Here is a 12,779-nt window from a genome sequence, read left to right as displayed (position 1 = left end):
ATATATATATATATATATATATATTTTTTTTTTTTTTACTATTATTTGTTTCAAATGTGAAGAAGGATAAAGTACGGTAACAAGAATTCCAAATGCAGTTTACACGTGCTCCATAATTTCACGTCATATTTGAAATGTCCCACCCCTTCCGTCAGGCATTGGATGTTTTATGTTTCCCCCTCCAGAAGCGGCAGGCCAGGGCTATATTTAACAAGGCACATGTTAAAGTATTTTTTTCCTGTTGATACAGACTGTACAGTGAGTCAACTTGACTTATGTTGCTTGAGACGATAATTGTTTGGAACGCATGTAAACGCATCATTCAATGTGTCAGCTTCCTGTCAGTTTTAGCGCCGCTTCTTCTATGTTCAGAGCATCATGGGTAATTTAGCATTTGTTGCATTTTCAGAGGAGAATGCCGAGGATGGTGAGAGACCTCCTGGCTCTTCTTCCAGGCCCGTATCCAACCTCACTGACCGAGACTTGACTGACAGCAGAAGAACTGACCGTGAGTACACACACACACAGGCGTGCATTCACGTGCATCTCCTAGTTTAAAGCATCCCATCTTTCTTAAGTGATCTTTCCCCCGCTTTCACTCAGGAGTAAGTTTTAAATGTGTGCGTAACATGTGAACGCCGCTGACTAGCCTCCATGTGACCCGCTTTAATTGTTGCCATCTGTCAGAAAGCGAGAGTGAGACAGAGAGAAAGAAAGAGGAAAACAGAGAAAAAAGGAGAAGGACAAGTTGTGGTTATTACAAGGCAATGTCCAGGCCCCAGATTATTTTTTAATCAAATCAGTTTGCGTGCTTGTAATTTATAAGCGCCTTGCATTAATCTTTTCCCGTTCTTGTGCCCTCTCCGATGACATATTAATTTTTCATAAGCTCGGGATTAGATGGGGGGCTGGGTGAGGTGGCTGCTCTGTATGTTTTTCTAATATTGCATTTTGGCAACCACTATTTTTTTTTTTTTTCATTCCACCAACCCTTCATTTTATTTCTCTTGCTCAATCCATCCTTTAATTTCTAAGAATGACTCGAAGCAACGCTATGCACATTCTGGCTGGTGGGGTTGGGTGGTCAGGGTAGCCCTGCCTTTGTTAGATGTGATTTACCCAAATAAGAATTCATGTGGTCGTTTATGTATGAGATGGAAATCCACCGCTGGGGATGAATATCACATGGCACCCCGCGCCTCCATTTCATGGGATGGAATTCTCCCTCTCTTTCCCTAATGTCTTCCTCTCCCACAATAACCGTGCAGACACCTTCCAAGTCCTAGGCTCCATTTATCTGAAAGTAACCCCCACTCCTCTCCTGCATCCTAGCATGCCATACCTTGCTCCATAATGTGAGGCTCAATGAGGCAGAAGGCGAGCCGAGCGAGGCTGGGGCCTATTAGTTTGGCTCGTCATCTATCTTTCAGCTCTATCTCTCTGACAGTCCTATCTGAGCGACTGGCGGGGGGGAAAACCACCGTCCGTGCGTTCGCCGTCGTATATTACTACTAATGTCATTTAACACCACTGCGCACATGCAAAAAAAAAAAAAAGAACAAAGTGTATGTCTGTCTGTCTACCCATCCCTCCCTCTCTCTGTTTCTCTCTCTCTATCTCTCCAGCTATCTCTCTATCTCCCCCATCACTCACTCTGTTTCTCTCTCTCCCCCCATTTCTCTCTTTCTCTTTCTGTCTTTCTATTTCTCTATCTCTCCATTTTCTCCAGCTCTCTCACTATCACTCTCTCTTTCTCTCTATCTCTATATCACCATCTATGTAGAATTTAGCGAGCCCTTCCTCAGCCTCCAGTCTGTGACTGTGTGATTCCCAACGGAGGGGTGGGATTACAGTGAGGCCAAGTGAGCAGTCTGCCGCTTGCACACTTCATCTCCGAGACGCTTTAAACAAAGAGGGGGCATATAGTAGATGCAGAGGGGAAGAGGGAGATGGCAAAAGAAAAGGAGGAGGGGGGGGACAAGGAAAGGCAGAGTGGGCTTTTCCCCAGCTTCATTTACATTGTCTTTTTAAATCCCATGTCACTTTAGATTAATTATAATCCATGTTACATTCTCCATGCAAATGTCCCTGATGTGGATTACTTCCAGATAGCTTTGTGCTGTATGAGTAGACGGCGCATGTCACCATGGCTCAAGGGCCTACTTCTTATAAATAACCAACTAAACAAAAGGCCCCGCCATGGAAATGAGTCTGTCCTGCGGTCCAAGGAAATTTGCAATTATCTACCTGCTTCAAATTAGCAAAACTATTACTCATTGCTCCCGCAGTCAAATTTATTACAAGTTTGGATTGTGTAGATAACAAAAAGGATTTTGCACACACACCAGATTGGATTTTCATGTATTCCATGTTTTTTTTATTTGCATCCATCTTGCAAATTGGAGATGAGGGCTCCACTTGTTTCCAGTCTCTCTGAAATGAAATTAAAATATCTCAACGATATTAGCATGTTTAATTATAGGCCTGCAGCTATTCTTCCATGCATGTGTTGTTGTTTTTTTCTTAACCGCAGCTTGTTGTGCGTCATAGCCGATTTGTCAAATGTGACAAGGCCTTGTTCATATTCATCGCTCTTATCAGATGCAACAGAAAAGAAAGCAAGTCATTCAAAAGAAAACTCCCGTAAATGGCAAAACATTCTTCCTCTCTCCTTCTACAAGCCGCTGAGTGCTTTGGTGGGAGTTTGGGGTTCACTGTGTGTTGTTGTAATGTTATCAAGTGACCGGGGGTCAGCCTAATGCGTAACCTCAGAGCAAGAGACAAGTAAATCATGTCAACCGACCCTCCATGGCCCATTTTGGCCAGCTCCCCCTTGTAGATTTACTGCTTCATAACCTTAGCCAGTCTGCCAGGACACAGCAGTGCTAAATTGAATACTAAATCCAAGCTGCCGCCACCCAGCCTGCTTCCGTTTAAGTTGTGGAGCCTTTCGTCTTTTCGTGACATTGTCGGGAATGAGCTCTAATTGCTCCGTCGCTCGCGCAAGGTCAAAGTAGGTTAAGTTTGGGCGAAATGAAAACGTTTTTTTGTCGCAAACAATCACATTATATTCTTCATAGAAAGTGGTGCTCAATGTTGATGCTTCCGTCTTATTTGATAAACTACAGTATCAGTATTATGGTTGATTATTGTCTAAATTTGGCATGCAGCCCTTTAATTTACTTACATGACGTTATTTAACTTGCAAAAATTGAAGCTAGTCTGAAAAATAAGGTATACAATACTTACTTGAAGCCTACATGCAGTTTGATTTAAGACAAGCTCACATGCTTCTTTTTTTCCACTCTCCCTCGCTCCCTCCCTCCACTGCTCTTTACTTCACTCCATCTGCGACCGCACTTGCTTTGTAAGTGCGCATCCGTGACACCCTAAACACCACTGACAGTTGCAAATAAAGATGGGTGGCGAGTGTGCTGCGCTCTCCCCACCCCCCCCTGAAATGCAAAAGGGGGGCGAGTGTCATAAATCTCCTTTTGATTCATCTAATCAAGCCAGGTCCTGCTGCATGCAGACATTTGTCATTGGTGGCGTGTGGGAGGGGTGGCTCGCAGTGGTTACGGGGTGTCAGGTTTATTCGGCCCCTCCGCTTCACTGGCCTGCAGCTGGTGGAGTCCACATGAGGATGGAGGGATGGTGGACGGCAAAGAAGAGGGAGGAGGGGAAAAGTGCAGTCATTAAGTGTTAGGATGCAGACAAAGGAAAACCAGGGGGGTGGTTGCCATCTTCTGGATCCCGCTCACCCCCCCATTATTATTTTTTAATGATTCTAGCCATGCAGACTTTGAGAGCAAAAAGCGGCAAATGGATATTTGATTTTCTCTCATAAAATCATAGCTGCTATTTGAATTGTGCTTTTACCCCATTGTGCACAATTGGGCTTCAGGTATGTTTGAAGGACACTCGATTTTAGAAGGAAACGGCTTCATTATGCACCGGCAGGGCTCGCCATTTAAATCTACCTAAGTGGCCAGAGAGATATCGGCTCTCTCGGCATTCAAGGTTAGGCCAACTGTTTTTCTTGACGAAAGTACCGAGACAAATCGACATCAAAAACAGACGCACAACCGAGCGTGCGGCCATTACACCAACATTTGCGTTCACTATGACAGTAATCAATGGTGATGTGTGGCCTCGCTCCCATCCGCCATGTAAATGTGTTTGCGGGCTCTTGTCTGACCATCGCCTCATCTCCACTCGCAAGAATGCAATTTAGTTGCAAATTGAGTGAAAGACGGAGGCAAAAATTGAAAGTTGAAATTATAATTGCTCATAATGAATTGGAGAGGTTGGGCGCTAGGGAGCCGAAAGGTCAGCTTATATGATGGCTGCAGTAAAGTGTCACGGGCCTGTCATGGAAGACAATGTACACGCATACATGCACAGCAACACGCGTGTAAGCCCTGGAGGGGCCGTGGCAAGCGGCGTAAGACAAGATTACCTTGCTATTCTGAGCTGCGGTCCAATTTTCGGATGTTCTTGGAAATTCACATTGTGCCCTTGTGTGCGTGCCCCCCCTCTCTCTTTTCTTCCTCCCCCCTTCTCTCTTGTCACTTCCCTTGACAGGCCAATATTTCAGGCTCCAGATATAGGGGATTACAAATAAAATAAGTGGAACGCCTACTTAATGCAACAGAATTAAAATGCATGAACGGGCCAGAGGAATTGATATGCACCCAATAAAAACATGAGCATGGAATAATATGAAATGTATTTTTTCCTTCTTCTATCCCCTCTCCACGTATCAGCGCTTTGATTCCCCCCCTTTTTTCCCTTTGTGCATCTAGCGTGAAGCGTTGATTCGCAAGAGTGAGGCTTGCATATTGCCTTGAGTGACCAGGCGTGGGAGGGGTTTGTGGATGATGACTTGGGGGGGTCTGTTGCCGGGTCTTTGTTTTGCACCAGCTGTGTTGAGCTGCAGTACCATGTATGTGAGGATGAAGCTAATGAAAGATTTATCACTAAATACAACCAGAGGCTGATCTCCCCATACAGGGCGCTGTTTGTTAACGTCATACACACTTACACATGCACGTACAAATTGACACACGCACTACTGTACCACCAGCCGTGACGAACGCCCCCCCCCCCATCCAAAATGTTGCATCTTGTGCAGACAGAGGCACAGTTGAAGCAGCTGGGGAAATGTATATGATCTAATGAAGTGTATAATATTACCATAACATTTAATGTATGTCGTGCTGTGATAATGAGCCTGCCTGAGTTTTCTCCATTTCACATGGCCTCAAGGCAGGAAGTGTGTGCGTTAGGGGTGTGCATGAGTGTTGCAGCCTGTGCCCGTAAGCTTAAGTTGTGTCGGTGTCAAAGCTTTTAAATGATCACGTCTCCTTGAAACGTCTTTGTATCCACGGTACATGAAGACATCATAGATTGAGTATCGTTGCTTTCTGTAAAATGAAAAACAAATAGACAAAATATTTTCCAATAATGTTCTATGTTTATGTTATCATTTTAAACAGTTCCAGGTTTGTTTCGTGACTCATGCTTTATTTAAAATGTTTTTTTTTTCCTCTTCCCCATTTAAGGAGTGAATGCCGCATCCAAAGAATCGAGTGGACAGAACACAGCGGTGAAACATTCGCTCCAGCCCGATCAACAAAGTGAAAGTCCACCCAAAAGACCCAAATCTGTTGAAGCCAGGAGCTCCACCGCTGAACAGGTACCCGTTTGCAGAATCTTTCAGTTGTGTGACACAAGTTGAACTATGTTGGAAAAATCCCCAGGCGGTGTGAAGGTTTGATGTAACATCCTCAAAATGTTTGAGGTGCACTGAGAGATTTGTTACTCTTTTCAAAGGCAACACAACTGCAGGCTTATTTGTGTCTGCTAAACCATATTGATGTCTGACTGAGACTGTATTAAAACATACTATTTAATGAAGATGAATATACATCCAAACTAGTCATTGCTACCTCTGGTTTCAATGCCGTTGGTTGTGTAGTAGCTGACTTTCACGCAGTTGAAGTGAGATCAATTCCCACTCCATTCACAACCCCTGTTATTGACTGCCAATCAATTCAGAGAATTGTCTGCCTTTCACCCAGTCAGTTGGGATACACTCCAACTCCTGCCTTGACCCTGAACAGAATAAACAGTACAAAAAAATAGAAAGATGGTAAGCTCCATTTTTGGGGGGGAAAGGGTTAAACATCTCCATATCCTCTTTGGCGGAGCTTTTTAATATCAGGAAAGTCATCATCTTCTGAACTAGAATACCTATACTTGTCTTGTGGCGCCTCATATTGCATCTCTTTAAAAAAATTGTTTTTAAATTAGATTATGGAGTATTAGCTCATCTGGGTCCTATAAGGGTGGAAGACTTTGTCATTTCAGAAATGGTTTCTATTAAGACAGGTGGTAGAGTGGCAGCTATGTTCCGCATACTCTCAGTAATGAGTGCCTGGTGACGTAGCTTGCGAGAGGACACGACTTTAAAACATGGTAATAGAGAATTTCATGTATGGAGATTCCATGTCCCAGATGCCTGAGCAATTTAACCCATAGCAGTTCAAAAGATCTCCAGCCATATTATAAATTGGTTCATCATATTACATGCGAATATCGTAATTAAAACCAGCTATTTCATTTCTTCTAGGTTCAGCAGTGTCCCTATTGCAACTTCAGCAGTAAAGATGCCAACCGTATGCAGCTTCACGTTATGTCCCAGCATTCCATGCAGCCAGTGATCCGCTGCCCACTATGTCAGGATGTCCTCAGCAACAAGATTCACCTGCAGCTGCATCTCACCCACCTTCACAGTGTGGCACCTGACTGTGTTGAAAAGCTCATTATGACGGTAAGTAAAGCCTGTGTGCATGTGTCCATGTAATTGCCTGTAATTGCATGGCATAATTTCATCACAAAGACAAAGTGACCCCGCTGTCCTCATTGGCAATTACAAAAGTTTTACGGCACATTTGTCTTTGAAACTATTGTCCTCACTGTCAGAAATTGGAGCTGACCTTTCCTTATCATTTAACTTTTGACGCTGTCCATTTTGAAGCTGTCGTAATGAAAGAGCAACTCTTTGGTCTTGATAGGTTGTTGGACCTGATACAACAGGCTCAAATAGTTCTATTCATCCACAAATTGGACAAGACAAGGGATTGACTTCGATCGATTCATCAGCATCTCTTGATCAATCTGGAAAATCACAAGGTAAACAACACTCGGTTCAAATACTGTATGTTGATCTGACCAACATTTTTAATCACGTCATCTGTGCATAGGTATTCAATTCTGAGTTAACGCCTTTAAATCGTGTCGTCTTCTTGAAGGAAACTCTTCAAAAGATGAATCGGCAAGTCAAGATAAGAATGAATCAGACCTCCAAGGTGAGGAAATGAAGCCCCCAAAGGAGGCCTCAGAGGCTCCGGACTGGAGAAGAACAAGCGGGTTAGGGCATGACAGCAAGTCCCCTGATTCGCTTCAGGATCATCTCAGTGAACTCCAGAGGCTCCAACAGCAGCAGCAGCAACTGTCAGTGTCTGATCGCCATGTCTACAAGTATCGTTGCAATCACTGCAGTCTGGCATTCAAGACAATGCAGAAGCTCCAGATACATTCCCAGTACCATGCTATCAGAGCAGCTACTATGTGCAGCCTTTGCCAGCGTAGTTTCAGGACATTCCTGGCCCTCAGGAAGCATTTAGAGAATGGACATCCTGAACTAACTGAGGGTGAAGTGCAGCAGCTGATTGGAAATCTCCCTCTGAATGGCGATATCACTGAGAGTGAAGCCAGGGCTTTGGAGGAAGCTCAGGCATTTGAGCATGACTTGGACAAGGATGATGAAATGGATCAGGAAGAAAAACCCAGTCCTACCGGAAGTGACAGCAGCTCTCTGATAGATGACATGGGAGCAGAACCAAAACGGACCTTACCATTTAGGAAGGGGCCAAACTTTACTATGGAGAAATTTTTAGATCCTTCAAGACCTTACAAGTGCACAGTATGTAAGGAGTCTTTCACTCAGAAGAATATTTTATTAGTCCACTATAATTCAGTTTCCCATCTGCACAAGTTGAAGAAAGTCCTTCAAGAGGCATCAAGCCCAGTTCCCCAAGAAACAAGCAGCAACATTGACAACAAACCATTCAAATGCAATATTTGCAATGTTGCCTATAGCCAAAGTTCAACACTAGAGATTCACATGAGGTCCGTACTCCATCAGACTAAAGCTCGGACGGCCAAATCTGAAATGAGCAGTAACAGCAGTGGCACGAGTGGTCCAGTGCCAGCAAAAAGTCCTGCTCCAAGCACACAAGGAAACAACAGCAACACAGACTCGGCTCCAAGTGGCGCAACGTCCGCTCATAAAGAAAATACTGCGGAACCCAAAGACGCTAATACCAACAGCAACACCAAACAAGCTAGCGACCATCCGTCAGCACAGTCAAGCAGCCACCAGTCGGCCCAGTCCTCAGCGCAACTGCAAATGCAACTTCAACATGAACTCCAGCAGCAGGCTGCCTTCTTCCAGCCTCAATTTCTCAACCCAGCTTTCTTTCCTCATTTCCCAATGACCCCAGAAGCATTGCTGCAATTTCAACAACCACAATTCTTATTCCCCTTCTACATCCCAGGAGCAGAGTTCAATCTAAGTCCGGAACTTGCTCTGCATTCAGCAGCAGCTTTTGGAATGCCAGGTCTTACGGGATCCTTCCTCGAAGATTTGAAGCAGCAGATGCAACAGCAGCATCAACTGCAACAGGCTCAACAACAACAACAGCAGCAGCAGCAGCAGCAGCAAGTCTCTCAGACACAGATTCAGCAGCAGAAGAACCAACAAATCCTAAACCAAAAACCTAAAATGGAGCCCACCAATGCATCCGTTTCAGATATCCAAATGTCAAAGGAGGCAGAAGACCACCTTGAAAAACAAGACAGAGCAAAGTTAGAAAATGGATGTGACGCTTTAATGGATGGGGCAAAAGATAGCAAAAAATCCAAATTCTCTGAACCATTGATTCCTCCTCCTCGTATTGTGTCAGGAGCTAGGGGTAATGCAGCCAAAGCACTGTTGGAGAATTTTGGATTTGAATTGGTCATCCAATACAACGAAAATAGACAGAAGAACCAAAAGAAAAATAAAGATGGAAATGAACAAATGGATATGAACACTGATAAGCTTGAGTGTGGAATGTGCGGAAAGTTCTTTTCCAATATGCTGATTCTCAAAAGCCACCAAGAGCATGTGCATAGTCAGTTTTTCCCATATGTAGAACTTGAAAAGTTTGCTCAGCAGTACAGAGAGGCCTATGACAAACTCTACCCAATTAACCCTGCTTCGCCCGAAACGCCACCGCCTCCACCGCCACCACCTCCACCGCCTCCTCCTGTGAGTGCCCCGGTGACAACACCTCCGTCGACTTCAACGTCAATGACTAAGCCGCAAACGCCGACACCATCACCGGTTTCTGTCTCCCATCAGACCTCACACCAAAGTACTCACCAGACATCACCACTGCAGCCACCACACCCTCCCCCAACACCCACTGCTCCTCCTGCACCTCCCCAAGTGCAACTTCCTGTTCCTTTGGATCTGCCCCTTTTCCCACCGCTCATGATGCAATCCGTTCAGCACCCAGGATTGCCCCCTCAATTGGCCCTCCAGCTGCCCACGATGGATTCTCTCTCCTCCGACCTTACGCAACTCTGCCAGCAACAATTGGGGCTCGATCCGAACTTTCTCCGCCAGTCCCAGTTTAAGCGACCGCGGACCCGAATAACTGATGACCAGTTAAAAATCCTCCGTGCCAACTTTGACATCAACAATTCCCCCAATGAGGAGCAAATTCAGGAGATGTCAGAGAAGTCTGGTTTGCCTCAAAAGGTCATAAAGCACTGGTTCCGTAACACCCTCTTCAAAGAGAGGCAGCGGAGCAAAGACTCCCCCTACAATTTTAATATTCCTCCCATTACTACTTTGGATGACATCCGGATCGAGACTCAGCTAAACAGTCATGAGTACTACAGGACTGAGTCAACTATCAACAAGAGGTCTTCTAGAACCAGATTCACAGATTACCAATTGAGGGTTCTTCAAGATTTCTTTGATACCAATGCCTATCCTAAGGATGATGAAATTGAGCAACTTTCCACCGTCCTCAATCTACCAACACGAGTCATTGTTGTGTGGTTCCAGAATGCACGTCAGAAAGCCCGTAAGACCTATGAGAACCAAGCCGATTCTAAAGATAGTGAGAAAAAAGAGCTGACGAACGAACGCTACATCAGAACTAGCAACATGCAGTACCAGTGTAAGAAGTGCAACATTGTTTTCCCACGCATCTTTGACCTGATCACTCACCAGAAGAAGCTGTGCTACAAGGATGAAGATGAGGAAGGCAATGAGGAAAACCAATGTGAAGAATACACAGATGATCAATTTCCAATTAGAATGAGCCAGCAATCTTTAGAGCCACCCAAACATTCCCAGGGAACTGCTACCAGCTCTGGCTCAAGCTCCCCTTTGATGGCCTCTCCTCGTGCCAGCATTGGAAAAGCCTCCCCTAAAGCAGATTTTGAACCTCGTTCTGAAAGTGACCCAAATAAAACTGAGAACGCACCCTCACCGGTTGTCAAATCACTACCAGAACCAAGGCCATCTAAAGCTTGCACACCTCAACCACCCCCTCAGAAAGTTGCCCAGCCCCCAATGTCGAGACCGCATTCCCAGCCACAGGCAGCCACAGTGCCCTCTAGTCCTCTCTCCCTGGCCCTTTCCTCCCTCACAAACAGCCTCCCACACCAGATGCTTCAATACCAGTGTGACCAGTGTAAGATTTCATTCCCTACAGTGGAGCTCTGGCAGGAACATCAACACATGCATTTCTTGGCAGCCCAGAACCAGTTTCTGCACTCGCAGTTCCTCGAAAGACCTATCGACATGCCTTATATGATATTTGACCCAAACAACCCGCTAATGGCTAGCCAGCTATTATCTGGAGGCCTCTCCCAAATGTCTTCACAAGGTGGTTCTGGTTTGACCTCTGCTGCAGGGTCAGCATCAATGAAGAGAAAATTGGATGATAAGGACGAATGCGTCAATGATAAAGATGGCGGAAACAGTAGTGAAGAACAACACCGAGATAAGCGCCTGAGAACTACAATCACACCTGAACAACTTGAGGTCCTTTATGACAAATACCTGATTGATTCTAATCCAACGAGAAAAATGTTGGATCACATTGCAAGAGAGGTGGGCTTGAAAAAGAGAGTTGTCCAAGTTTGGTTCCAAAACACTCGTGCTCGAGAGAGAAAGGGTCAGTTTCGAGCAATTGGACCCTCCCAGTCCCACAAAAAATGCCCTTTTTGTAGGGCACTGTTCAAAGCCAAGTCAGCTCTAGATAGTCACATACGATCCCGACACTGGCATGAGGCAAAGCAGGCGGGCTTTAGTTTGCCACCAAGTCCAATGATGAATCAAGACAATGACAGAGGTGATAGCCCAAAGTATAATTTCTTTGACTTCTCACAGCTGCCTACCAAGACTGAGCCAAATGACTACGAGTTGCCTACTGCGTCATCAACCCCAGTAAAACCATCTGAAGCTCAATTAAAAAACTTCTTAAGCCCTTCATCATTAAAAGCTGAAAACTGTGATGAAACTGATGGGCCTAATGTTAACTCAGCAGATCTGTCATCGTATGATCTTAGCAAGATGGACTTCGATGAGACGTCATCAATTAATACCGCCATTAGTGACGCTACAACTGGAGACGAGGGCAACAACAACGAGGTTGAAAGCTTCACAGCTAATGGAGGGGACAAGTTGACTGACAACAAGGGTGGCACGGTGTCAAGTTCTGATGGTGGCAGTGATCGATTCCAATTCAGTATGGTGAGCCCTGCCCTCAGTTTCTCCGGAAAAGACTGTGACTCCTACTATAGCTCCCGAGATGATGACCTGGATGATATCAACGACAGGAGTGAATCGTCAAGCCTTACTGATCCCAGTTCTCCGAGTCCATTTGGGGCAGGTAACCCCTTCAAGTCTGGCAAAGGCACCAATGCTGGAGATAGGCCAGGTCATAAAAGATTCAGAACGCAGATGAGTAACCTGCAACTCAAAGTCCTCAAAGCCTGCTTTAGTGATTACCGCACTCCTACAATGCAAGAGTGTGAGATGCTGGGCAACGAGATTGGACTTCCCAAGCGTGTTGTCCAAGTGTGGTTCCAGAATGCTAGAGCTAAAGAAAAGAAATTCAAGATCAACATTGGAAAGCCATTCATAATAAGTCAAAACTCCCCAGATGGACCGAGGCCAGAGTGCACTTTGTGTGGTATAAAGTACACTCCACGAATGTCCATCCGAGACCACATCTTCTCCAAACAGCACATCACCAAAGTGCAAGAAACCCTGGGAAACCAGGTGGATAGGGAAAAAGACTACCTAGCACCAACCACTGTTCGACAGCTGATGGCCCAGCAAGAGCTCGATCGCATGAAGAAAGCTGGTGAAGGACTCACTCTGCCTGGCCAGCAGCAACAGACAGCAGTGGACAACAGTACCGCACTTCATGGCCTTAGCCTGCCCTCAGGCTACCCGGGGATCTCTGGCCTCCCGCCAGTGCTACTTCCTGGAGTCAACGGGCCATCATCACTTCCTGTTTTCCCACCCAACACACCTGGTGAGTTAGTATGACAAACCGTGACAAAATAGACTCTAAGCTTTATGAACTGATCTTGATCGTGCACTGTTTTATCCTCCAATACTGCTGTTTATTCTGTACCAC

General features: G+C 45.3%; 1 protein-coding gene across 2 annotated transcripts in view; it reads left to right on the top strand.

The window, feature by feature from the left end:
* The window catches only part of zfhx4 (zinc finger homeobox 4), a 67,034-nt gene that overhangs the window by 49,472 nt on the left and 4,783 nt on the right, over nt 1-12,779 (top strand). For both annotated transcript variants that reach the window (XM_085939791.1, XM_085939790.1), the window contains 5 exons: nt 410-508; nt 5,565-5,698; nt 6,635-6,835; nt 7,080-7,197; nt 7,317-12,674. In XM_085939791.1, the coding sequence (XP_085795917.1) occupies nt 410-508; nt 5,565-5,698; nt 6,635-6,835; nt 7,080-7,197; nt 7,317-12,674 (5,910 nt within the window). The remainder of the gene's footprint in view (nt 1-409; nt 509-5,564; nt 5,699-6,634; nt 6,836-7,079; nt 7,198-7,316; nt 12,675-12,779) is intronic.

Source organism: Syngnathus leptorhynchus, chromosome 19 (assembly GCF_054491065.1).
Source record: "Syngnathus leptorhynchus isolate UIUO chromosome 19, UIUO_Slep, whole genome shotgun sequence".
NCBI classification, from domain to species: Eukaryota; Metazoa; Chordata; class Actinopteri; order Syngnathiformes; family Syngnathidae; genus Syngnathus; species Syngnathus leptorhynchus.
Note: the sequence above shows the minus strand (reverse complement) of the source record. Positions and strands in the feature narration are given on the sequence as shown.